The sequence below is a fragment of the Azolla caroliniana genome, unplaced genomic scaffold (genome assembly GCF_043228905.1).
Source record: "Azolla caroliniana isolate FFs.n. ecotype wild unplaced genomic scaffold, voAzoCaro1.0.p SCAF_3, whole genome shotgun sequence".
In the NCBI taxonomy this organism is placed as follows: Eukaryota; Viridiplantae; Streptophyta; class Polypodiopsida; order Salviniales; family Salviniaceae; genus Azolla; species Azolla caroliniana.
In genome coordinates, this window is record NW_028230438.1 from 6780642 (window position 1) to 6807537 (window position 26896).

General features: G+C 38.0%; 1 protein-coding gene across 6 annotated transcripts; it reads left to right on the top strand.

Annotated features, from left to right (window-relative positions):
• The first annotated feature begins 10284 nt into the window (after nt 1–10284).
• Nucleotides 10285–20697, top strand: LOC147866086 (uncharacterized). Of its 6 annotated transcripts, none has more exons than XM_087316453.1 (4): nt 10285–10433; nt 10538–10615; nt 19004–19820; nt 20258–20697. In XM_087316453.1, exons 1-4 carry the CDS (start codon nt 10413–10415, stop codon nt 20362–20364), a joined length of 1023 nt encoding a protein of 340 aa, XP_087172579.1. In that variant the 5' UTR covers nt 10285–10412; the 3' UTR covers nt 20365–20697. The 6 variants fall into 6 exon arrangements, with proteins under 6 accessions (XP_087172579.1, XP_087172580.1, XP_087172578.1 ...); XM_087316454.1 differs by having other exon boundaries at nt 10286–10433; nt 18999–19820; XM_087316452.1 differs by having other exon boundaries at nt 10303–10433; nt 10543–10615; nt 18999–19820.
• The last annotated feature ends 6199 nt before the right edge of the window (nt 20698–26896 follow it).

Below are 26896 nucleotides of genomic sequence, written 5' to 3' on the forward strand. Positions count from 1 at the left end.
GGACAAAGCGGACACCAACGGTTCCAGGGGCGACCAAAAGAGAACCCTCTCACGAGGTGTTAAAGGTAGGAATCGGCAACAGCTCGGCTCAAACCTGAATCGAACCGTTAAACCATCTTAAAACGGTTGGGTGGTTTGGTTCGGTTTGGTTCGGTTTAGGCTTGAGCTTCCTTAACAAGTTTGAGCTCGGTTTGGGATGGGTCAAGACAAACCAAACCATTTTGGGCCAAACCGGTTAAGGGTTAATCAACTCGGTGAAAAACTGGCTTAGGAACCAATTTGATTCAAGTTTGGAAATTCCCAAACTAGTTAAGCCGAAACCAAACCATTGTCGATTCTTGTTTGAAGGTGAGGCGGTCTGCTAGTGTGAAGGCTCCATGAGGTAAGATTTCGTTCAGAGTGTGTGTGAAACATCGGATCCAGAGGACGATAGACAACAATATGTATATAGCTTGCACATGTGCGGGTTTTCACTTTCCCATATTTGTTGCATGCTAATGCCCATCATCAGTGTAGATCCAATAGGGTTGCATAACGTGCAAGTTTTCACTTGGCCATCTTCAATCATTACTATGGGCATCATCAATGTAGATTCAACGATCTTGCAGTTTGAAAGAGATTTGTGTCGAATACTCCACCTAGTTCATTCATCGCGAAATTCGACAAAGCTACCCCTCAAACCCTCTAAAACCCCCATCCTTTTTCATGTCATGGTTGTATCGTTCTTTAGCATGCCATGTTTTTACATATACACCCATATGCACCTAGATATAAGCATCTCTCCATTGCACTAGTTTTACTTATGATCTTTGTTGAACAATATGGTCAATTGAGGATCACCCTCTCTTCCTTTTTATTTTACGATACTTGTAATCTATTAGGTTATCATTGCAAGGTCTTAGGTTTCACACATTGCAATGCCTTAAGTTACAAACACTTCGTTAAATAACATGAGTTTTTATACTTTATTCAACATCTATGTGATAATTAGAGTGCCATACACCTAGCAAAGAACGTTGCTTACCACTCCCGAACTAAGCATATACATAGGAGGTATCACTGGTTGCGGGAGAAAGTGGATGAAGGGGACTTTACGGTTGTAAATATTCATACTGACGACAATGGATCCGACATGCTCACGAAGAACCTACCGATGGACAGACTCGGAGTTTGTTGACAAATGATAGGACTAGTTGATTCCCTCCTACATGAGAAAAGGGGGAATTTGCTAGGAATATGTCCCTCCTGTGGGAGGAGCCAACTGTTCGACCGAGTAAGAGCCGACTGTCGAAGACAAGGAGTAGATGTCTGGTCAGGATCCGACATGCTCACGAAGAACCTACCGATGGACAGACTCAGATTTTGTTGACAAATGATAGGACTAGCCGATTCCCTCCTACATGAGTGAAGGGGGAATTTGCTAGGAATATGTCCCTCCTGTGGGAGGAGCCAACTGTTCGACCGAGTAAGAGCCGATTGTCAAAGACAAGGAGTAGATGACTGGTCAGGCTGGTCGAAGACATGGAGAGTAGACAGTAGATGATTCAAGTCAAGAACAAGACCGACTAGTCGGACCGACCGGATGGTCGACGACAAGGCCGACTAGTCGAACCGACTGGATAGTCGACATAGGAGTCAACTAGTCAAATCGACTAGTCGATCAGTCAGTTGATTAGCGACTGTTACTGTTATTATTAGATAATAATAAGAACAAACATATTTGTAAATAGCCCATATTGTATATAAGTATAAATACACCTAGGACAAACATTATGAGATGTTTTGTAGTTGTAGAACAGAAAGTGTAGAATATAACGAAGTGTTGCGTAGATTGAGAGCGTGTGAGAGAGAGTGGCGGCAGTGTTCAACGAACTTGCCAAGAACCCTAAGTGGTTATCCTCTAAGTTTTAGAGAGAGTTGTGATCGTTCTTTATATTCTATGTTGTATAGTGGATCTCTATTCCCGTGGTTTCTCCCCGTTTAGGGTTTCCACGTAAAACCTGTGTATTGTGCATACTTTGTCTATTTTTTGTTGTTCTCTAATCCGAGTTGTGTATTACTGCATACTTTCCTCACAGATCTATGATCCCATCTCAACACTTTGATGGACATTGAGGCCACAAAACCCTACCCTACATTGACATCAATGAATGTCCAACGTACGAAGCCAAATGTTTTGGAGCCTAAGGTTGGTCTACTAGAAAAAATTGATGGGGCGAGGATGCGCTATCATTGGTTTATCAATTAGATCAAACTTATCATCCAACTTAGCCCAATGTTAATATGATGATTTTCGTCGAGTCAATCTCGTAGGCTCTCTTCCCTTAGGTCTGACACAATCCTCGTTCTGCATCTCTGGTTGAAACATCATCACCTCCTATACACAACATTTCATATGCTTTCCTTGTAGAGTTTGAATTCAAATTCAGGGATACAAATCATCATCCAATGACCCTTACAAGGCTCTGAATTCATTAATCAAGATATGTGTGTGGTCTCTATTTATATTGCGTGTAAATTTTGATAACTGGCATGTGATCTTCAATGGAACAGTCAAGCCAAGTGTGACTTCTTGTGGATGTTGAACGGAAATCAAGAATCTTTTGTTAAACAATCAGAACCTACATCATTGTCACAAGAAAATTCGCAAGCAAATTTTTATGACAATCAACTCTTTGAACTTCACAAAGCAAAGCGAGTGATGCAGGGGTCTCAATCTTTGCAATGATATGCAACATTGATATTAGCCCCACATGTCTTGTTGAGCTCACCGTGTTCTGAGGTAGCCAATACTTGTGTCCCAATAGAGATAAACTTAGCTCGATTCAAACCTCTTATCGATGCACAACATCGATATCAATGAGAAAATGATATTTGCCTCTATTGTGGTGACTCTAACCATCTTATTCGCCAATGCCCAATGAAGGGTTCACGACATAAAATCTACCAACCAAACACAAGTCAAAACTCCGACCAATACGAAAATGATAATGCTACCTACAATATGACCATGCAACCGGACGACACTTGGTATCCACCTTTATTATGCTCCTACCATTCATCTACATCCCTTAGAGGCTCTTTATTCAAGCCAAGTCTTTGTTTTGGATATTCCTTGATAAATTCATTATCTTTACTAGATTTTGGAGCGACAACTTGTTTCGTCTACATTGCATTCACCCGAAAACATAAAATATTCGTTGTTTGACTATTGAAACCAATATTGGTCAAAACCATTGATGGGCAAATGATTTCGTCGATTGCAGTTATGAAAGAAAATACCCTTTTAGTCTTTAAAATAGGTTCCCACCAAGAATAACTCATTGCCTCACCCTAACAGTTGATTATCCTCGGGCTCTCATGATTGGAGAGGCATAATCCATTAGTGGATTGGTCTAGCTACTCCATGACCTTTAGGATGAAGACATGTCCACAAAGTCAAGAAAAGCTAAAATTGAACCTTTGCACTTTGACCCCAAGGAAAAAAGTCTTAACTCGAACACTTTAACCTCCCCGAGTCGGCTTAGCCGACTTAGTTATTGGTCGATTTTCAGCCGTGGCCGAGTTTGCCATTGACTAATTCGGCTTATCTCTCCCTAGTCAGTGCTTAGTTGGCTCCTAACGATCCGACTCCTTGCGCAATATACGAATTCCGATTCGGACAAGCCGGCTACCATTTGGCTCTTCAGTCGATCAGCTTCAAGCCGATCTAACTGGCTCTCCATCCCATTTGTAGGGACTAGAGTCTCAACAAAGAACGCTCTATAGAGATCTTTGGTTGCGTCTGTTGCCGCATGTTGCCGCATGGACTTTCCATCCATAGTTTTTCTTGATAGGCCACTTCCTACGATTGTATAAGTTAGACGAAATGATATTAATTTCGGAACCGCGAATGATCAATGCAATACATGCTTCCATCACTTCCCCGACCTTGACTAAGGCCTTTGTCATTGCTTGGGCCCAGTGAGCATGGGTGTAGTGACTACAGTTTTGTCTTGATTAATATCTTTATTTGCACCCCTTACTCTAGCTAATAATATAATTTCCTCATTCACATCTTCTAGGATTTTAACTGTAACATTTTCTTCTCCATCCACCACTCACCTCTTTCTTTGGATCATGACAATTATAACATCATTAAATTCTTTATTCCAATTCCTACCAGTTCCTTAAGAGTAAGTTCTAGCTCACTATCAAGGATTCTATGTGGGATGACAATCTCTATGCTTGAGAGTAGCTCGAATGTCGGGGTTGATTTTGGCTTTGCTTGTTTGCGTTTTTCTTTCTCTATTTCTTTTTTTATCTAGGTTTTGGTGTTCGAGAACGATTTGCTTCATTTGCACTTTTGCTCTTCTCTTCTACTTGAACTTCATGGGTGTTCATTACAACAACTTTTTAAAACATGGTTAATGTGTCTACTAGGTCATTCCTATCATTCTAATTGTTGACCTCCCTTAAGTTCTTTGGTTAGACCTTTTCCAATACTTGCATTGTCAATCACCTTATTCCAGGAAACAATGCTAATATGAGGATGTTGTTGAGTAGTAAATTGTTTGTATCCTATTGGCTTCCATGTCTTCCATTAACTTTTTCATTCTACCTTTTGCAAAGTTGAATTGGAGAGGTTGTCGAGTTTTGGATAGATAAATCTTCCCATCTTGATAGATGATCATATTTCCATCAAGAGCTTCTTGATGACTCATGTAGTTCCTCTTTGATGTTCAATGTGACCATGGGGGCACTTGAACTAAAGAGGATGTAGTTCCTCTTTAATAATGAAAGTGGTTTAATTGAAGATTAGGAAGAAGTTCAAAGCATATCTAACTAAGATTATCCAAAGTCAATTGCAAATCAATATTTATTAGTGTATGTGTTGCTTCCCTGTACCTAACTAAATGTATTTAAAGATCAATGGAGTTTTGCCTCCCATCGATGTCATTAGCCTTGAGTCTGAACCAGCCTATACCCTTTTGATGGCAAATCGGGTGAAGGTGGTTGTCATGCACCTTCGAACTACTAACTTGCTAGCACTTGCCTATTAGTACTTAGTCTCTCTCTCTCTCTCTCTCTCTCTCTCTCTCTCTCTCTCTCTCTCTCTCTCTCTCCCCCCCCCCCCCCCCCCTCCCTTGCTTTACTCTCTCTTACACAAATAAGACATATTATCATTAACACCACTTTTTTATACAAAGAGGTTTAGCACCATACACGAGGAGGAGATAAGGGTTCGACTTACTTAGCACTTAATCCTAAGCTCTCTTAACTCTAATGAAGGATTAAGGGGATAGAAGAGGAGATCTTAGTGTAATAATAGAATAGACAAAACCCTAAGAATCAAGAAAGTGCTCAAAAGTCACCAAATGAATCATGGCTTTTATAGTTTTTTACAAGGCAGGTGTCTCCCTTTCACACTAGGTTTCCCATTGGCCTACATTGTTTCCTCTTTGGTCTCTTTTATCACCCTTTTTCCTAAGGTTGGTTGAGCTCGAAATCTCTTGCTGGCGCCACAATCTCCAACAACTAGTGTGCCGAGTGTCAGATACTTAACAATGTCATTACATAAAAATACCAAAACTCGAGGGAGAAAATGTGGCACACACCTCCTCGTTGATGCCAAAGAAAAGAAAAGAGGGTGAATGCAAGCATAATGGCCATAGTCAATAGAAAAAAATAAATCTAAACAAAAGAGGAAAAAAATGTAATATATTAACAAGAAAAACAATACCCCGAATATTGTTGTTGAACCAAAATGGTTCATCAATAACTAGAGCACTTGCTCATATATCATAGTTGGATAGATGCTTGTTTTCCCCTAGCTTGTATCCATGCATGGCTGTCACTTGGTTTTTTGGGATACTTGAACTAAAACTACAAGTTCCGTAGCATTAGCAAGATTATATGCAAGCACATGAGTTCAAATAATAGGATGTGTATAACCTAACCAAATAACAACATAATATAATTTTTCATGCACAATCTTGGATTTGGAAATGGTTGCCACTTCGTATTCAAGGCCATCAAAAATCTCGACGAGGGGTAGGGGAGGAACAATCAGATATGGAATAGAGCAGCTCAAAGCATAAGTTTCCAATATATGATACATGGAATACTGGATGTCACTACATATGAGGGAGATAATGACCAAATGCAACTTCATCGATTTGGTTAGAAATTATGTATGGACCAAGACGTTGATAATCCTACCTGTTGTAGGGCCTACTAGTTTTTATGTTACTTCATAAGAGCCATAATCAATCCCCAACTTGAAACCTATATGTTTTTGGTTACAAAACAAGACAATGATTATCTACAAAAAAACATTTGTGTGTCGTGAACGCCGTATAAGTAGTGAGAAAGAATAGTGTGAATATGTTGAAGTTTTTGTTTGTATATATACAATTAGGGGTAAAATCCTCAACATCCTATCCTATCAAATGATTAGAAATATTGCTTGCTTGGACCATAGAGGTACTAGGCATGCAAAGAGTATACAACTATATCACAAAGGTCGAGAATATGGTTGATCATATATTGCCAAAACACACTTGGAGATAGGATATAAAGTACAAAAAGCTAACAAGTGAAACATCATCTCATCTAGTTTGGTGCTTGATATTATGTAATGGCTTAAAGGATTTGGAATAAAAAATATATTGGAGGTCTCATGAGATGATGTTATAAAGTATGTGATAATTGAGGATAGATTACTAGAGGCACTAAGGATGAAGATGCAATATGTTGAAATGTCAAATTTGGACAATTACATTGCAAATAATGACCCCCAAGTTGGCCCCAATACACGACAAACTACCAGAATGTATCCAATCACATCTTATTGCCCCCCATGAACCTTTGCTCTAGTAGGGCCTTTTGTTATGGGCATGACAATATAATATCTTGTGGTAAGTTGTACCGTAGTATTCTTTACACACAAGTTATCCTCGTATGTAGAATACTATGGTACAACTTACCACTGGATATTATATGGTCATGCCCGCAACAACCTTAGCCCTTCTTCAAACTCACTCAGTTGTTGAGGTAGCAACAAGGCATCATCACCTTAGTATGGATATATGAAAGGTGTGCAAAGAAAACCTAAAGGAAGAGGATTATCACGTAGTTATTGCATGCTCAAGATATAAGCTTATTTGCAAAAAGTATGACTACTTGTTCGACATGTGTGATAATTTAAGTGTCATATTGAAATCTCCACCAAGAAGGGTGAGCACATATGTTTGTGCAGTGTCATCTCATAGAGAGATTTTACTATAATAGTAACTCCCCATCTTAGGAAAGGAATGATGTAGCATGTTTATTAGGTCCTGTAAGTTAAAACTGACCTCCTTGTGGATGATAAAAAATCTATTCGACAAATTGGATTTTTAAGAATGTTCTTCTTAAAATGTTACTTATTTTCAATAACAAAGTCATGTGCAGCATAGAAATTTAAGCCTCTTATTAATAACAAATTAAGGTTGCCAACCATTGATAAGGTATCGTCGATGTTGTGGCATTTCTCAAAGTTTGTGCTCAAAGGAAGGATCTTTGTGAAGGTTATAGAATACATGCATATATTGTGAGAAAAGGGTTGCTTGAAAAAAGCTTGTATCTAGCAACCAATTTGGTCAACATGTATGCTAAATGTGGTGTTCTTTTGAAAACACAAAAAGTGCTCGGAAAGTTGCCAACCCGAAATGTTATATCGCGGAATGCGTCAATTTCAAGTTATGCACAACAAGGCCGAGTTTATGAAGCTTTAAAAGCTTCAAAACAATGCAAAATGAGGGCATCTCTCCTCATACCATCAACTTTATTTGCATTTTCAAAGCAGGTAACATAGCAAGAGATGTAGAAATGGGCGTAAAAATTCACGTAAAGATTGTTTCTAAGTGGTTTCCATTAAAAGATATCGCACTTGGAAATGCACTAGTGGATATGTATGCCAAATGTGGTTTGATTATTAAAACGCAATATGTACTTGAAGAGCTTCCAGTCCGAGATGTAGTTTCTTGGAATATTATTATTGATGGATGTGTGCAAAATGAACAAAATAACAAAGCATTGAGAATCTACGAACGAATGTGAGGTGAAGGTCTTACTCTAGATTCATGATGAGGTCATGAAAAGGAAATTGTTGGAGAATAATGTTTTCTTGCCACTACTTTGGTTCATATGTATGTTACTTGGTATGCTTGAGAAAACAATAAAAGTACTGGAATACCCTCATCTTCGATATGTGTTTGCTTGATCAGCCTTTATTGTTGGCTATGCTCAACAAATCGGCTATGATGAGAGTACAAGGGAATCGGTTGGTATATTTGTTTATCCAACACAACTTTTGTATTTCTTATGATTTCATAATACCAAGGTGTATCTTTTTAAGAAGAAAAAAAAAACCATTTATTATATTTTCACTAGAAGAAAAAGAAAACCATCTAGAATTTCCCCCTCATGTTCCGTGACATACTAATTGTGACATCGATAGACTTTTCCACATATCGACAACATTTCAAATTATTCTTCTTAATAGAAAATTTGAGAAATTCAAGATTTTTTCATGGATCCCAAATTAGGTCCGCAAATGTTGCCAAACTTGATGACCCATAATCAAGACATATGTCATTGCATGCACTAATTCAAAACACGAATTATCTGCACACACACAAATGTACAATCATCCATGTTGCTAATCGTGCATATATGTGATTCAAACCGAAACCGAAATCGTGTAGACAGCCAACTCGGAAGACTATACTTGTAAATAGTCAAAATATGCCCTTATGGGCTACACTTGTGAATAACCCAAAAGGTGTACTAGTATAAGTACTTAGGGCAATCATAATATGATGATGTGTTACTGTTAAAGTCCACTCAGAAGGTTGTTGCCTCTGTAACTGCGTAACAGTGAGTGAGAGCGAGAGAGTGTGTAACTGTGTAGCCGTCTGTTGACGAAGTAGAATCTTGAGGTCGTTGCCTCAAAGCTTCTAGTTGTACTCCTCCTTTTAGCATAATGATTTTGTTTCTCGAGGTTTGTGGACCCCCGTGGTTTTCCCATTTCGGGTTTCCACGTTAAGATCGTGTGTCTCTGTCTCTTGTGCTATTTCTGTTTTCGTACTCTGTCTGAGTGCATTCTACTTTACGTTTCCTTGCACTTGAACATTCGAACGATAAGTCGGTTGTGGCCGGTCACGATTCTCAACAAGGTATTGAAACATGAGTAAACATAGGCAACACAAGCACAAACATTGGCACATGCACATGCACAAGCACAAACATTGACACGACAATTGACAAGGAAATAGAGACTTGGTACCCTCTAGTCATGGAGTCGAGATGGCACATAGAGGTATCGGAACATGAGTAAACATGGGCAACACGAGCACAAGCATTGCTATGAGTTTAAGCATTGGCATAGGCACAAGCACAAACATTGATATGACAATTGACAAGGAAATAGAGACATGGTACCCTTTAGCGATGGAGTTGAGATGGCATATAGAGGTATCGAAACAGGAGTAAACATGGGCAAGCTCAGACACAAGCATTGGCACAGGCACAAGCACAAACATTGACATGACAATTGACAAGGAAACCGAGACATGGTACCCTTTGGTCATGGAGTTGAGATGGCACATAGAGACATGGTACCCTCTAGCCATGGCGTTGAGATGGCACATAGAGGTATCGAAACATGGGCAACACAAGCACAAGCACGAACATTGACATGACAATCGACAAGGAAACCGAGACATGGTACCCGCTGGTCACGGAGTTGAGATGGCACATAGAGACATGGTACCCTCTAGCCATGGAGTTGAGATGGCACATAGAGGTATCGAAACATGGGCAACACAGGCACAAGCCTAAGCATTGGCACATGCACATGCACAAACATTGACATGACAATCGACAAGGAAACCGAGACATGGTACCCTCTGGTCATGGAGTTGAGATGGCACATGGAGGTATCAAAACATGAGTAAACATGGGCAAATTGAGACACAAGCATTGGCACAGGCACAAGCACAAGCACAAACATGGACATGACAATCGACAAGGAAACAGAGACATGGGTACCCTTTGGTCACGGAGTCGAGATGGCACATAGAGGAATCAAAACATGAGTAAAAGACACCCATATGAGGCACACACCCCCCTCCTTCCTCTTGGGAGTAAGGATTTTTCATTCATTTTTGTCCATGTTCTGCTAATAGTAGAAGAATTGTCTCTATATTTCTCAGTTCCCCTAAAGTAAGTAAGAGAAGGTCTTTGACAATATGCCTCTTTTCTTGTTCCTCTCATGGGTCTTCTTTCCTTTCTATGTTTTTTTTTCACCATCATGACCCTATGAGGGTCTCTGTCTCTGTCTCTGTCTCTTAAATACCCTGCAAAGCTTGCCATAGCCGTAGCCATTGATGCATGTCTGCTTGCTCCTGGTAAGAAGAATCCATCTCCTCGCTTTCTTACTTATTCTCTGCATTATACAAGAGTTTATTTTGCCGTTTTTCTTCTGTTTTGATTGGTATTGACATAGTTGCAGGACAGATGCAAGGAAACTGGGGATGGGATGCAAGCGAGGAGGTCCATCTCTCGACTACATCCAACAATCACTGGCAAGGTATTTCATCGAATTCATTAATGTATTTTCCATTCGAATGCTTGCATTCCTTGTGCTTATAAATAAATAAATAAATAAATAAATAAATAAATAAATAAATAAATAAATAAATAAATAAATAAATAAATAAATAAATAAATACATATATTTTATGTTCGTATGTATATATGCATGCATCTATGTATATATGCATATGTATAACTCTAACCTTCTTCCATAGTATGGGAACCCATGCAAACATTTTAATCCTTTACATTGAGGTGTAGTATTAACCTTGTCTCACGCGATTATAACAGTTGGAATGGTAGAGCTTAATCACATGTGTTATAGATAGCCCTATTGGAAATTTATTTGACATATTGAAAACAATTTTTCTTTGTTGTCTTCACATATTCCATTTAGAGGCACATGTAGTAGCCTTAATGAAGGCTTTATACGTAATCAGAGACGTATATTACAAGGCTAAGGTAAAAACCTTCATATTGTGTGATAGTAAAGTGAAAGGATGCTAAACATGTGTTAAAGTATGAACATCAGAAGATTTCTTAAAAGTGATAGATAATGTACACTCGTGCTCAAAAATGCTGCCCATTCGAGCAATGATCTCATGCCACATCAAAGTCCTAAGATTTGTGAAAGTACGTACAACACTTAAATTATGACAGAAATAAGGAGTTAAGATTTAATACATTTATATTCCACAGACAATTTAATGATATAAAATTTTTCCTTCTGCTTTTATACTGTTTGCATATGGAACTAAAAACCATTATTGACTTAGTTTCTTCAGTAAAACATTTCTGGAACAGGCTCCTTCCATTTTGAGGGGTTATTCCTTGTGTTCATAAAGCCTCAACCTTGTAAAAGAGATAACATGGTTTCAATGTTGGAATATGGTACATTGTGTACATAGGTATTGGAGGTTCTAGTTTGCTCTATTTGATGGCATTGCTGTTGCTGTTGACTTCATGACATCTGATCTCGTAAGGTTGAACTAAATATGAAGCTTTCAAGTGAAGGGATCCCTAAAACCCACTTAAGTGTCTTTAGTGTAAGGAACTTGTTGGTTATACAAACAGCCCGCTTAAGTGACTTTAGTGTCTTTTGTAGAGTCTTGAGCTCTCCGGGTCATGGATTCTATGATCGTCTCCGCATTGGAGTTGTGGGTGTTTGTTTCTTTACATTCTGTCATGTTGGGCAGTATAGATGTGAAAATAAAAATTGTTGCTTTTCTATTTCTATTTTGTTTCTTTTTAATCTTGAACTGCACCCACAGCCTAGTTTCCATCTTGAACTGCACCCTCATAAGAAAAGAAAATCTTCCCCTATGTAGCTACATATTGTTGGGATTTGATTTATTATCTTCTCTTTGCGAGGATGATAATCAACCTCCACTTTCCCATAGATGTTGATTTTGCTACATAACTGATGAAGAATCCACATGTAGTTTTCTTTATGTATTTGCATATGTTCCTCTCTAGCAAGTTCTGAACCTTAAAAATTGGCTATAATTTTCTGATTTGTTAAACATTATACACATGAAATAAGAAGCCAGACAAAAGTACGATACATCTTATCAAAATCTTTGAGGACTGTCCTTGCAGTATGGATCATTTCAACCTAGATGTTGTTGGTTAAGAACCATGGGACTACCTCAATATCTCTATCTATGTTTTTCTCTATGTGCAAATGTACTAGTGCATACAATGTTTGTATTTGCTCTTACACACTTATGAAATCCATTTTATTGTTTTGGGATAGGAGAATCCTTGTTCGCTTCTGTCTAATAATGTGTGGAATGGTATTCTAAGCAACATTTTTTCAAATTCACTCTTATGTATACAAACCTAGCTTTTGTACATGCCTTAATAATCTGTTCGGTGCTTTCAAAATACGAGTGCTTTGATAGTTTGCTGAGTTTCATCCACATTACTTCAACAATGCGCAAATTTGCACTGTTGATTACCATTAGTATCACACTATGTCATCCTAGTGGTAAATGATTGATGTCAATTAGTACTTAAAAACTGAATGCCATTTTGATACTAGAAAAGAGATGCCATGCATGTATGTTTGCATGCTAACATCATCATGTTATGCACAGGTTTTGTAACCCCTTCCTAAGCAAAGAAGAACTATCATAGCCATACTAGGATTTGATCTTTGTACCACAACTCTTGGGCATACCTAAGTCTACTTGGAAAGAGTTTTAAAATGTCTAAAACATTTTTTACAAAGTTTATTGAAGTCGAGAAACAAAGGCCGTATACCCTCCTATTTCTTGAGATGGGATCACATCCCTTTGAGATCATGGCCATGGAAAGAGTTGTCAAATATATGCTTAAGGTTCAAAAAAGACCCTCACATCGACTTCCTAGAATCTCATGTGAAGCAAGCAAAAGGTCCAAAAGACTCATAAAAGTAATTTTTTGTGTTCCGGTTGTGTGCAAGATATAGAAAAATGGTTTGGACGATGGGATGCAACATGCTTTCTTCATAATGCATTAATAGATTCCTCTATAAATGAGGTGTTTTGCAACACTAATGTGTCATGGCATGGGAAAAATGTGGAGGCTCACGCTTCACAAATTATGCGACATATGTTGCACCTAACTTGGCTAATGGGGAATTTGCACACATCAATACATATTAGAGTCCATCAAGTTGTTTGACATCTGAATCATGATTTCATACAACTTAACTCACACTCTCTACGATGTGAGATGGGATGTTGGGGTAGAAGTGGTGAGATTAGTGGACTAAACAAGTTTGGGAGTCTGAGTATCATAGTTTGATACAATGCTTTGCCTTTGATCATATTCGATTATGTTTCTCACACATTTTCAACCAAACCCAATCCTTAACACAAATTTCTCCCAAAATCATTGTGTGCATCCTCAATTGCAGCATTCATTAGTAAAGTTCTTGAACATTGAGAGTTGCTACTCACTTTCGCATGTATTACGTGAAAATGTTATATTTTTTGGTCTCATAGGTCATATTTCACCTCCAAAGGTGATAATAAAATCTGTGTCTTCGCACTCTATATGTCTATATAATTTGTTACATCAAACATGCTTATTTTACTTTAGATCTTCTAATCTCGTTGTTTTTATACTCTTGGTGATTCTTACCTCTTGGCATTGCAACACTTTGGGATCACAGGCATGTTTTGATAGAAAGGATATATTAGCAATTGTAGTAAAGACACAAATGGTTAAATCAAACAAGAACCCTTATCTACAATAGCTCTACAATGAAATATTTTTGCCATTTTGGTAATTGTACTAATACCTCAACTGGATGCATAGCTAAGAAACTCTAGAAATAGATTTCATTTTCTGTCTAAATCTAAGTTGAACACTACACTAATTTGGGAAAGGTTTTATTAATGGATTGTAGTTAGTACATATTTTAATAATGCCGTCATTAGATCCTGTCAATGTGTTTGGCTTTCCGTTTAAACATCTTTATACTGATCATCCCAGAAGTTCTATCTGTATCTCTTGAGAATCTCAAGTTATTTGTATTGTCTACAATAGTTATATGATGTATGCTGGCTAAACATTTAGAATGTCTTTTATTAAGTTCAAAGAAAATGTTAGAGAATCTAGGAAAGTTGTTTGTAGGGATGTTTTGCCTAATATAATTGGTACCTCAAATAAATATGGTAATGAGTCTTTTCTACATTTTCCATCAAACATGGTGAGGACAACTTTGCTAGTGCAAGCGATTTTTATTAATTGGGCCTGTCATGTGTTGCGGTTTTTTGGATGAGTGCTTTCCACCCTAGAAACTATAACCTAGAAGGTAGAATTCAAAAGCTTCATATTAAACTCCTGTTTTATAGAGAGTTCATTTGGATTGTCCATATGCTGATTGTATCTTTAGCCATAGTTCTCCAGCTTAGAACTGGCTAATATTGATACTTGCCTTCATGGGGAAACTACTCCAAAAAATCTTAATGTAGCACATTTAGGACTTTTAGGAAATTTGCCTATAGACCTAATTACTATCTGTCCTTTGCATATAAGGATAACTTGAGCTTGATTTGATCCATCTTAAAAGCTCTTGAAGTTTTAGAGATTCTTCCTTCTCATCTTAAAAAGATTTGGTTTCATATGTCCATAGCTTTAGCTAAAAAGTATTTGTGAAAAAGTAAAATTAGAGATTCATAATAAACCTTGTTGATGTGGCACATGTTATAACAGTTCACTATTTTATTTTTCTTTGATTATATCTCTAATCTGTTGTAAAGATACTAAGTTTAGATTATATTCCTCTTAAGGATGCATGCATTTATAGTACTATTGAGCAAAATATCTAGTTTTGGCCCACACATGTAATGGAGCTATCTATAGGAGTTCAAAAGGCATGCTTAATACTTACCTATTTAGAAAAGGCTTGATTTTGAAAGTAAATTTATTGAAGATACCTTGTTTAAAACAAACCTTTAGTGAACTTTAAGCTTAAGTAGCAATCCCTCCCACATAGTTAAGCTGAAGTAATTTCTTCTCATGATTATTTCACAAGTCTTATAATTTTAGATCGAATCCTATGTTTACCTTATCTTTATGCAACTTGAAAGTTTCACAAGAAACTTAGAAAACTGAGGTTCATTGCTAGCTTCTTGAAATATTTCGTTCACAAAAGTTGAGTCTTAGTGGATTTTAAAGCTTTATTAGCTGGAGTTAACGAGCTTCAATGCAACTAATGAAAAGAAGTCAAGTTTCTTATGAAAGTAGTTGTATCTTAGATTAACTTTGAATGAGTTCTCAAAATTATAAGAATCTTTTGTTTCTTGTACTCCGGAAGACCTTTTTGTGTTCCTATGCTGTTGGCGTTACTACTATCTTCTAAGAATAAAGCTCTTATTTTTTATTGGTTATTCATATCACCTTATTCATTTACTTTTGTCAAGCAGTTTATTCTTTTGATTCACTATGAAGAATGTTTCTTATATCATGAGTGGTGTTTTATGAGACTTCAGCTAATGGATAACACAAAATTATTGGAAATATGTTTTGAACATAAAAGTAGGGGTCTTTTGGTTGATCTTGTATATTTTTTAACAATGTATTCACCATGTAAATGCTTGTACACGTGTGTATAGTTTTTAGCAGAACTTCATCTAATATAGTGCTAGACTTGTTTATGGCTGAGGCTACCCCACTCTTGAGAGAAGTAATAGAAACTTAGTATGGTGTAGATTCTCTTTGCCTACATGATAAGGAGCAAAGCATCGGTGTCCATGATATAATCCGGGCAGAGATGGGAACAACTCCTATAATCACCGAGGCATTGTTCCGATCAGTGACATGTATCCAACATCTTTGGGAGCTCCCTAAACGAAGGTATCCAAGTGAAGATGAGAGATAGAGAAAAGATAGAGAGGAGAAACAAAAGAGAAAGGAATGTTATATTATAACATTAGGAGAACAATACCAACTTCTTAGATTCCAACTAAAAACTCAACTCTACATAGAACTTTTTTCTTTCTATGACTCTAAACGAAAAATAGACTTCCCTTCTTCCCTCCTACCAAGACTTTTCTCACTTCTTATGGACCTTCTATCCTCCCTATTGCTAAGAATACCCTCCTATTTATAGGTTTTTAGTTGCATTATTCTTGCTTTTTTCTTTTCTTTTTCTTTTTAAATATCCTTGAGTTTATGTGAGGCGTTTTTTATATCAGTATTTCTTCTCTGTTATCCCAAATTTGTCATAAAAGACGTTTTTGGAGAGCTCTTGTTATCAGCTTTTTTATGCATCTTTTCTTTTGAAATTTGGGTATCCGATATAGAATTTATGAGCTTTTTTCTCTACCTAAATCTTCATATCCACACTTTGCTTTTTCTACCTTTTTCCTGTTTTTTTTCTTTTTTTTTCTTTTCTGCTTTTTTCTACTTTTGAAAAACGCCTCTAACTTTATATCCCTTCAAGTTTCTTCGTCCATTAATACTTGATCCTTTTATATTTCTCTTTATTATTAGACATCTTAGCATCCTGCATATTTGCAATAGTCTTTTCTTACGAACAAAGATTGACTTCACACCAAGGTTGGCACTTAAGTCATCAAGACAATTGGCTGAAAATGGAGACATTCATTGTTGGTATGCTGAAATGCAGCAATGGTTTGAGTCACACGCCATAAGTATAAATGCACTATCCCCGGTCCAATATAGCTTGGACTCTCCCCATCTAATTATGACCAAAGTGGAAAAGAACAGAGTGATCCAAACTGATATTATTAACTTTGAAAACAAGATAACATGGATCAGCCCCAACATATCACTTGGTATGAAGATGACCCACTACAAGACACACTTTTTACACACATCGGAGAATGGATTCATCATCAAGCCACCTTATATGGACATACATCTATCCTATGCGTTGCACAGTGTGATAGGGCAGTCGCAAACTTCATCATATCAGTTAGAGATTGAGGTAGGTAGATATACATGAATACTGCTAGAAGAAAGAATTTGCCAATTGTGTCATCAAGGAGTGAAATCCGAAGAACACTATGTTTGTCATTGTACTGTCTTTTATGAAATCAATGAGAGATACCATTGCCTCTTTGAACAAGGCTTTGGCCCGCCACGCAAGGTAATGGAATATGAGGACCAACGGTGCCTAGGAATTTTCTTGCTAGAACTCAAGAGACATAGGGAAAAGTTGTTGATTGACAATAATACAGCCACACAAGCTTATCCACAAAGAACAATCACAACTTTCTGTAGCCCCATCACTCCTAATGCGACAAGTCAATCAAGGGATACACAAATGGGCTGCCAACCAAGACATAACAAAGGGGCTACAATAGATCATACAATAGCAATTTGTCATGCACGTAGGCCCCAAACCCATGGACCATGACTTCAACACCCTTGTCATTGATAGATAAAGGCCACTATCTCCTACCATTGCAGGTGATTCCCTTGCTTCAGAGACCTCTCCATTCTAGATTGACCTATGCCAGAGATCTTTCAAAGACAAAAGTTATAATATATCTAACTTCAGAATCTCACATGTGCTGAAAACCAGATTCCCTCTTCTCTTTTTATCTTATTTGCTTTTATATCTACTGGCGAGATACTAAAAAACGAACAAGAGCAAAATCTGCTCATTGGCTTGGGTGTTAGACATCAAGAAATGGTTTAAAAGATGTGGATTGTAACATTATTGGAGCTCCCAACTGATGCTATGAAGTTTGTAATCATCAAAGGAAGGGTAATGGAGGCATTGAAGACAAAATGGCAAGATACTAAAAGTTCAAAACTGCAATGTGACATTCAAAACATCAACCCTGAATGCTGGACCCAGTACAAGGGAAGAGTGCTAGAAAGCATCGAAGCACATCATAATACATACCACACCCATGAGTCCTCGTGCACGAAGAGCCCTTTCACTTCTTCGAACTTGCTTGCACGAGTTAGGCATGGAGGTAGCATCATCGTGTCAAAAAACAAGAAGGATGAAGATATGCAGTAAAGAGAATGACTCTCACTTCTCATTTGCTTAGCATATAATGCAATTCATAAAATTATGAAGACTTGTTAAGGGGGTGTGGTATCATGGGTGCCATACTCAAAGCACCACATAGAAGGTTGGACACATATGTCTGTACAAAGTAGGATATAGGACAGAGACATACAATGTAAATTCCAGTCCCATGAGTGTAAGTTGGCCTCTTCATGGGCAATCACAACTTTCTTTAGCCCCATCACTCCTACTAATACTCTGGCCCCATGGACCACGATATCACCACCCTTTTCAGTGACGGATAAAGACCATTATCTCCCGTCATCGCAGGTGCTTCCCTCGCTTCGGAGACCTGTCCATTCTGGATTGTTCTATGCTTGAGATCTTTGGAAGACAAAAGTTATAATATATCTGACTTGAAAATCTTACATGTGCCGATAACAAGATTCTTTAGTCTCTTTTTATCTTATTTGCTCTTTTTCTTCTACATAGTAACATTTATTTTATTTTGATTTGTTGTTCCAAAGATGAGACAACACTTAAGATGTAATCTCTTGTTTGGTCTTATAGGCCATTTTGGCCTCTTAAAAGACGTTAATATATATCTTTCACTGTGTCTTTGTGGCTGGGGTTTTACACCATAGAATCAAAGTCACAAAATTGAGATAACCAAAGTTCAATCCTCAACATGGGCTTGGCCCACCCCATCCCTGAGATCGTATTTGTATCCCATGGTCGTCAATTATATATCTATTTATCTCAGATGCATGCACTTATTGCTGTCTTATAAAGGTAAAGGTATTCTTTTTAGCATTGATGTGGAGGTTTTGCGTTCCTTCACAAAATTATCACGTTATTGTTTTTATTAAGAGAAATTTGGCTTTGATTTTTTTAGGACAGTGGGAGACAAACAATCATTCTGACAGACCTGGCCATTGGAAAGAAGGTGACAATTGGGATGGTTGGAATACAAATAGAAGTCTTGAGTTTGAGAATATAATGACATGGGATGATTCAGGTGCTGTCGAGGCTTATCACATTTCAAATGAGCGCCACAAGGCCTTTTCAAGGGGTTTAAAATATCCGATCCCTCTCCCTGGTCCTGATCTCTACATCCAAACCATAGATTGGGATATCCATGAATCGTTTGAATTACCAGACTCAGGTGAAACCACTTTAGAAACGGAGGAGAGAAGTGGGCAGAGGAAGAGGGGCAGGAGGGGTTTTAAGGGTGATAAGAGAGGAAATAAGCAATTTAATAAGCAAGATGATGAATCCTCTCATTGGAAACAAGCAAACCGACTGGCCAGTGAAAGTGGCCAGCCGCAAGCTGTGAGTGGATGGGGGCGAGACATATATAGGGGCTCCTCTAAGGCTGAAATATCTAGACAGGAAATGTATCATACCACACCAAATGCTGAAAGACAAGAAAGGCATGATGGAGAGAGATATTATGGTGCATCAGGTCCAGCTTTTATGGAAAGACCCTCGTATTGGAGCCATACAGATAGGTTCAAGACCCCCCAAGAATCACAATGGCAGCACCCAATAAGCTATAATTATTCCCCACAAAACCACTATAATTACCGATGGCAACAGCAAAACATCTCTGGAGATATACCACGAGGATGGTCATCACCACTGGTGAAAGGTGTCCGTGAGAGTCATGAAGGCGTCAATCCGCATTATCGTTATCAAGTTGGGCAGACTTCCTCAGGTGGCAGATTACATGCTGAATTTATTTTGGGTTGTATAAAGCCTAATATTCCAGTTTGTTTACCTATTCTAAATTGGATCCTAGTGTTGTGCATGAACCATTTAATGTCATATTTCGGATTCTGCAGTGCTATATTTCAGATGGCTAAGTGTCATATCTTCGACCAATCATTTGGTATCATACGTCTGATACTTTAATGCTATAGTTAGGATGTTCAATGTTATATCTCGAATCATTCAATCTTATGTTTCTGATTATTTCATGCCTTAATTTGGATCCTGTCGTTATTTTATTTTGGTTTGTTTAATCTTATATTTTGTATCATTCAGTGTTATAGTTTGGATCCTGCAGTGTTTTACCTTTGAGTCATGTATTTGGTATGTTTCATATAATGCTACATAAAAATGATGAGCTGAAAATGAGGATTTTGACTCCAGGAGATGAATGGGCAGGGCAATATGGATCAAACAATCAAGTATTCAAACCATATGGGCAATCTAGCAGAGGACAGAGACATTTGCATCCGGCTCCAGGCCCATGGTAATGGTTTGTCACAAGAGTTACGGGAGCTGTCTTGAAGTGGGTTCACGTATGAAGTATCAGGTGGCTAGCCCATATATATATATTTGAATGGGATGTCTATTCTATTGTAAATTAAGTCTGTTAAATTTAGTGAATTTTGCTACTTGCACATGCAGATTGAGTGGCTATGTTATTCCCTGTAAAAATAAATAAATAAAGCATACATAGTACACTGAATTAGTCTACACATTAATGATGATTTGCTTCAATAAGAATAATGGCAGACTGACTGTATATAAGAGATGTTACCTATACTATGGATTTTTGTTCGTAAAAATGTGAACTTAAGAAGTTAGGACACATGTTGGTCCTTGTCAAGGAATGTTGTATGTTGTATTTGCACATCTGTGGATAACGTGAAGGTTATTAGAACACTTAAATAGTTGATATACTACCTTTGAATGAAAATCCATTGAAGTCTATTAGTTGTCTTTGTTTGATAATGTAGGATTGTTATATGAATAAGCGTTGATCTTATGTAGAAGCCTCTAGGTCCATCATAGCTTGTAAAGGAAGGTGTTGTATATTTGAAAGGGATTTGTTTTTTATCTTGATGTATTTTGCTTCTTGATGAGCTTTGTGTAACGACAATTTACTGTTTGTGACACGAGAGCATTTTTGGTAAGGTTCATTTCTATGCAAAGGCCAAATTTAAATTTACTCAAGCATATGAATGAAGCATGATTGAAGTTCTAGATGCTCATTGATCTAGATTTGAGATAAAACCATTTCGGTAGTCTTTTCAGACTCTGGATGGAATGCAAAAGATGTCTTTGTGATTCTTGTTCATAATCCAACTGTTGTGAAGATTGTTGAGGTAAATAAAAATGCATTTGCTGCTTTCATGTTTAGATGACTCCTCATAACGGGTATCGGTTTTTCACTGAGTGTAGAATATATGTGACTATGAGTCGTATGTATGCATAATAACAAAGCTAGTAAATCATTCTCATACACAACTTCTGGAGTATAGTCGTTTTGAGAAGCAGAGACATGTTAGTACATTGAACCGTTTTTTTGGCTGAATTGACTCAAGAAGCTTTTTTTCTATGAAGAACAAGTAAACTTCTCTAAAACAAAAGGTTGATCAGTTGGGTAATAATGTTCTCATGGAAGACACAATAATTGTTCCTATGGATGATATAATATCTAAAGTGAAATTGGAAGATGTATTATTTTTCTTCAAGTGTTATGAAGCTTCAGATTTGTTGGTGTGCGAGAATGTTTGATATTCATATCTGAAACTGTGTTATGGAAGGAAATTGAATGGTGTCTAATCACAGGTCACTATTTCTCCTTTTACTGTTGAAGATCAAATCAATATTAGAATCATATGAATTTCATTTGCTACTATTTGAGTTTGTAGATGTAAATTTGTCTTCTTGTAATTCTAGTGATTCTAACAAATGATATAAATTGCACCAATGATAGAACAAGTCTCGTTTCAACCAAAACGTTGATATCATCTTTCTATCATTCTTTCTAAATGGTAGCCTTGTGCTCACAAAACCAGCTGCTTGAAATGTATATTTTAGGTACTTGCAGCAAATTAAAGTTGGATTGAAATATGAACTACTATATTGGAATGAACCTATGGCAATGGTTAAACTTGAGTTCTGTAAAGAATTTATGTCTTTTAATGGTGCCATGACGCCAACTTGAGAGGGAGAGAAAAGAGTGGTATCATTATAGTGTTTCACATATATTAATTAATATAATGGTATGTTTTCACACATGCACAAACAAAACATTATGGTTGGGGGTCTTTCTTCATTATGGTTATCATTTCAAGCAAAGTTCTTTGTTTGGAGACTATTGATAGGGGGACTTATCAAGATTAGCTCTAAAAAGACATGGAGTAGCAACACACAATTATATCTTTTGCATAGTTCAAGTGGAAGATAGTACTCATTGTTTCTATCCTTATAGTTCAAGTCGTCAACTATGCTTATATGTTATCTTGAGTTCATAGGTGTGTTAATCAGCAAAGAGACGGAGAAAAAGTATCCTTTGCAAGATAGGGAAGAGCATACCAACATTCAAGTCATGATAGTGATATACAACATCGTCTAGTAGCAAATTGCTGGTTCATCCTTTTGTCCTTTGGGGCAAATCAATTTAGTTTTTTTGTTCGTTGTCTTGGCTCACTCAATTAGCCCCACCTAGATTGCATAAATTCCCATAGGGTTGCAACATGGAACCTCGCCAAGTCTAATGTTTCTTTCGAACTTGATTACCAAACCATAGGGGATAAATTTAAGATTTATTAATGGTGCTTTGTTTAGGCACATTAGAGTTAAATGATATCCTCCTTTTTGTAAAGGGTAAAAAATCTAGAGAAATATTGAAATTACCACAAAACAAAATGGCATTCCAAAAATTAGAGGATGTCGTGAATGCAACCAAAGGAAAAGTAAAGCAAGACAATCACCTTTTCGTAATCTTCGAATTTTGTTTATTGTTGTCCTCTTACTATTAGTGTCTCCAAAGCTAGCTTCAAACTCCTTTATAAATCCTTCAAAATATTCTAATAGTGGTGACTCCTTCTCCAAGAGTGGTGCAAACCATGCTAACGCAGTACCGGTTAACAAGCTACCAACCAGTCCCACATGAGCAACATCTGTTGGGTAACGACTAAGATGTAATTTAATCACAAGTCGTACCTGATTTAAAAATCCATGAAACCGAGACCTTGTACCATCAAACGGCCGGAAGACTAATCTTTGGTTCTCTTGATGGGGTTTGAACTTCCGCTGTATGTCATTGGAGTAGACTAGTCTCCAATTGATGCACTTGTTGAGAGAAATCTTTATATTGTTGTTCTTCTCAACACTTGTTGTAGGTTCCCAAGCAGTCTTTGATTTTCTTGCTCCAATGCCACGAACTTAGTTGTTAGCATGTCGAGCTCAGACAATATGCGCATATATTCTTGCTTGCCCACAGGCTCCATAGTTATGAGAGAAATTTGCGAGATTTCTTGAATAAGAAAGATAAGAAGAAGAAGTTGGAGAAGAAGAAAGAAGATTCGGTTCCAACTGTCGTGACTTGAGAGCAGGAGAGAGAGAGAGAATAGAAGAAAGATGATGATAGATGAGAGAGAGGAGAGAGAGAGAGATGAAGCAACCACCTTGGTTGAATCGAACTTGCATCCCTTGCTCCACAATTTGGCCGACCAAGACCAAATTCTTCGTTATGGTGGGTACATGTAAGACATTTTTGATGCAGGTTTGTTCGCCGTCTTTCCTGAATGGGACATTGCTGACATGCCAAATCAAATGAGTGGTGTCGTCTCCGGTCTCGACATAACCGGGTCAATCCGGCTCTCGTAAGTCTCGGAACCATTCTTGATGGGATGTCATATGGTTCGAGGCACTAGAGTCGACAAACCATACATCTTCCGGATTCGAGGCATTAGTCGAAGTAGAGGCCGACATAGAATTTGCTCTATGTCTCATCATGAACATTCCGACATAGTCTTCATAATCGGAGTTGGTGGCGTAATTTGTGAGTTGTCGGCTTGTGGAAGCCGACTCATGCTTCTTCCTTCGACACTCTTCTTCATGATGGCCAATTTTTCCACAATATCCGCATTCGATCGAGGTTTGTCGGCTCGGACCGGAATGTAAGCTCCCCCTTCTTCCAAAGGTTCCTCGATGGCTTCTGTCTTGTTGCTGAAGTTGGGAGTTGTTGTCGTAAGTCGGACCTCGTCTGCCTCGTCCTTGGCCGAATCGGCCTCTTGGTTGACTGTGTCCTCTTCCTCCATTTGAATGTGTGTAGAGCATGTGGCCTTCCGAGGTGTTGCTCCTTGTTCGAACATGGTTTTGTTCAACCAACAACATGGATTGAAGATCGAAGAAAGAGGGAGGATTCTCCATTGCTAGGACGACGGTTCTCATCGTGCCGAACCGTGGTGCAAGGCCGCCGAGGCATATTTGCACCATCTCATCATCATCCATATTGACGCTTATTGAGCTGAGCGAGTCACAAAGCTCCTTGATCTTCAAGGTGTAGCTTGTGATGGACATGTCCCGTTGTTGGATGTTGTTCAACTCTTGGTGGAGTTGAAGCTTTCGTGCTGTCGTATTGGCGGCAAATATTTTCCTTATATTCTCCCATGCTTCCTTTGGCGTTGTGGCTTCTCGAATGTAGTCGAGCATGTGATCATGAACACATGTCGCCAAACAATACATTACTCAACTCGCCGCTTGCTCCCATGTTGAGTAGTCGACGTCCTTTGGGCCAGGTCAATTTTCTTGTGCTCCTTTGATGTAGCTCCAATAACCTTGACCGACAAGGTATTGGTGCAGCTTGTATTCCCAAGATGCGAAGTTGTTTTGGTCCAACCTCTCGCTAGGGAGAGCGCTCCCCATTTGAGTATTCCTAGTGTTCGATGTAGATTTCTTCCTTCTTCTTTTCTCTTGAATACGAGCTATGTAGCCGCACTACGATAACGATGAGCTGGTTCTTCTTGAACGTCAGCGTAGAGCACAACACACACGGATGGGCTAGATCGAGCTACCAAACCGCTCTGATACCATGTAAAGAATCGATGGTGATTCTTGTGCAGTGGAATAGGTTAGAGATGTGTGTGTTGTGTGTGTGTGTGTGAGAGGAGAGAGAGAGAGAGAGAGAGAGAGAGAGAGAGAGAGAGAGAGAGAGAGAGAGAGAGAGAGAGAGAGAGAGAGAGAGAAACACAAGATAGATAGAATAGACAATGGAAAATACTCAAGAAGATTGTATGTTACAAAGGAGATTAACCGACCTATTACAAAGTAGGAGAAGAGTGTTTTATATAGTCACTCTCTCTCTTCATTAACTACCGAAGTTCATGAGTCATGGGAAATTTGGAAACTCATTGTTATGTGTCATAGTTAATGTGTGAAGAGTAGTGATGTGACTTTTGACCTTTGAGTGTTCATACACTCTCAAGGGTATGTTCATACACTAGGCTAGGTTGAGCTTGATTCTCAACAGTGGATATACAAAATGTTCTTCTTTGTCATGTAGGGGTTATTACAACACTCTAACCCGGCCACAACTGAATGCTTAGAGTTTTTGTCTATGCTGACATATGACAACAAGAGAGAGAGAGAGAGAGAGAGAGAGAGAGAGAGAGAGAGAGAGAGAATTGAACCTTGTGTAATCACTGACCCTCGCCATCCCAAACATTCCAAATCACTCTCCGTACAAGAAATAAGGCGAGACTTCCATTGGGTTATCCATTGGGTATTGATGTTACAAATGTTCAATTGATTGATTGGATTGGTAGTAAATTGAGGGACAAATTTATGTATTGGAAGTCTCAATTATGGCCCTTTCATGTATGACTCAAAGTGGTGCAATGTATCTTGATACCCATGTTATTATATTTTTTGCCTTTACTTCCTTGGACTAAGAAGGCATTACAAAGCATGTTACAACCTATTCAGTTCATGTTGTGGCAGAAGGGAGAAATGATGGGAGTTACATGGATTTCATGGGACCATTTGGCTACTCCTAAAAGGTTAGGTGGTGCAACAATATTGGATTTGGAAAGGTATTTGATGGCTCATAGATTTACATTATTACAAGATATATGTCAACAAGATCAACCATGGATATCTATGATGCAATATTTTATTGAGCATGAAGGATTGGTGCATGGGAAAACAAAGATTCAAGCATCATGGTGGTCACTACTGAATGGAAACATTCCTTTAAGAGATTCAACATTTTGTATGTGGACAACATTTGGTAAGATCATGGCAAGATGCATTATCTCTTTTTGAATGGGGACCATCAAGTGATCGAGAATATTGTAATTCATTACAAAACGGATTGCTTGTTTCTTCTTGAGTGTTGTTTTGGCATGGGAAAGAGAAGTTGCGATCTCAATTCAATTGTTTATTTCGATTGGGGATTGTACATTTGGAAGATGTGGTTGATAATGAATCTGAAAGGTTGTCGGATTTTGAAGATGCCAAGAAATGGTTATGTATTCCCCCAAGTTATGGATTTATTTGGGAGAAATTACATGATATACCATTGTTGCAAGGATCTTTGCCATTGAAAACCAATTTTACACCTAGGGTAGATTGGCGGTTACAAGATGGTACACGCTTGTTACAGGTCACTACAAATGTATTGTATCATCATGTGATGACATCATTATCTTGGTTATCTCCTAAAGCAACGAAAGTGTGGAATGTATATAAGTCAGATGCAAGGTGGTGGAAAATATTACAACATGGTTGGCATTCCCATCTACCATTTCATGCAAAGGTATTCATACGGAGAGTCATGATTGGTGGGCTCCCATTAGGTTCGGCCTTAAAGAGACGAGAACCAGGGTCTGGCACTTGTTTCTTTTGCACCGTTCCATTGGAGGATAGTACTCATAGGTTCATTAAATGTCCTATAGCGTGTACCATTTGGAAGTACTTATCGGACATTTGGCAAGTTTTAACCCGTTGTTGTTTGAGACCTCAACAATGGGTTTTCTCTCAATATGTTCA

Bases quoted from the DNA above. Each gene is read 5' to 3' on its own strand.
- LOC147866086 (XM_087316451.1), top strand. From the start codon at position 10,413: ATGCATGTCTGCTTGCTCCTG. The intron at 10,434-10,531 runs GTAAGAAGAATC...GTATTGACATAG, and splicing joins TGCATGTCTGCTTGCTCCTG to TTGCAGGACAGATGCAAGGA. The intron at 10,616-19,003 runs GTATTTCATCGA...TTTTTAGGACAG, and splicing joins ATCCAACAATCACTGGCAAG to TGGGAGACAAACAATCATTC.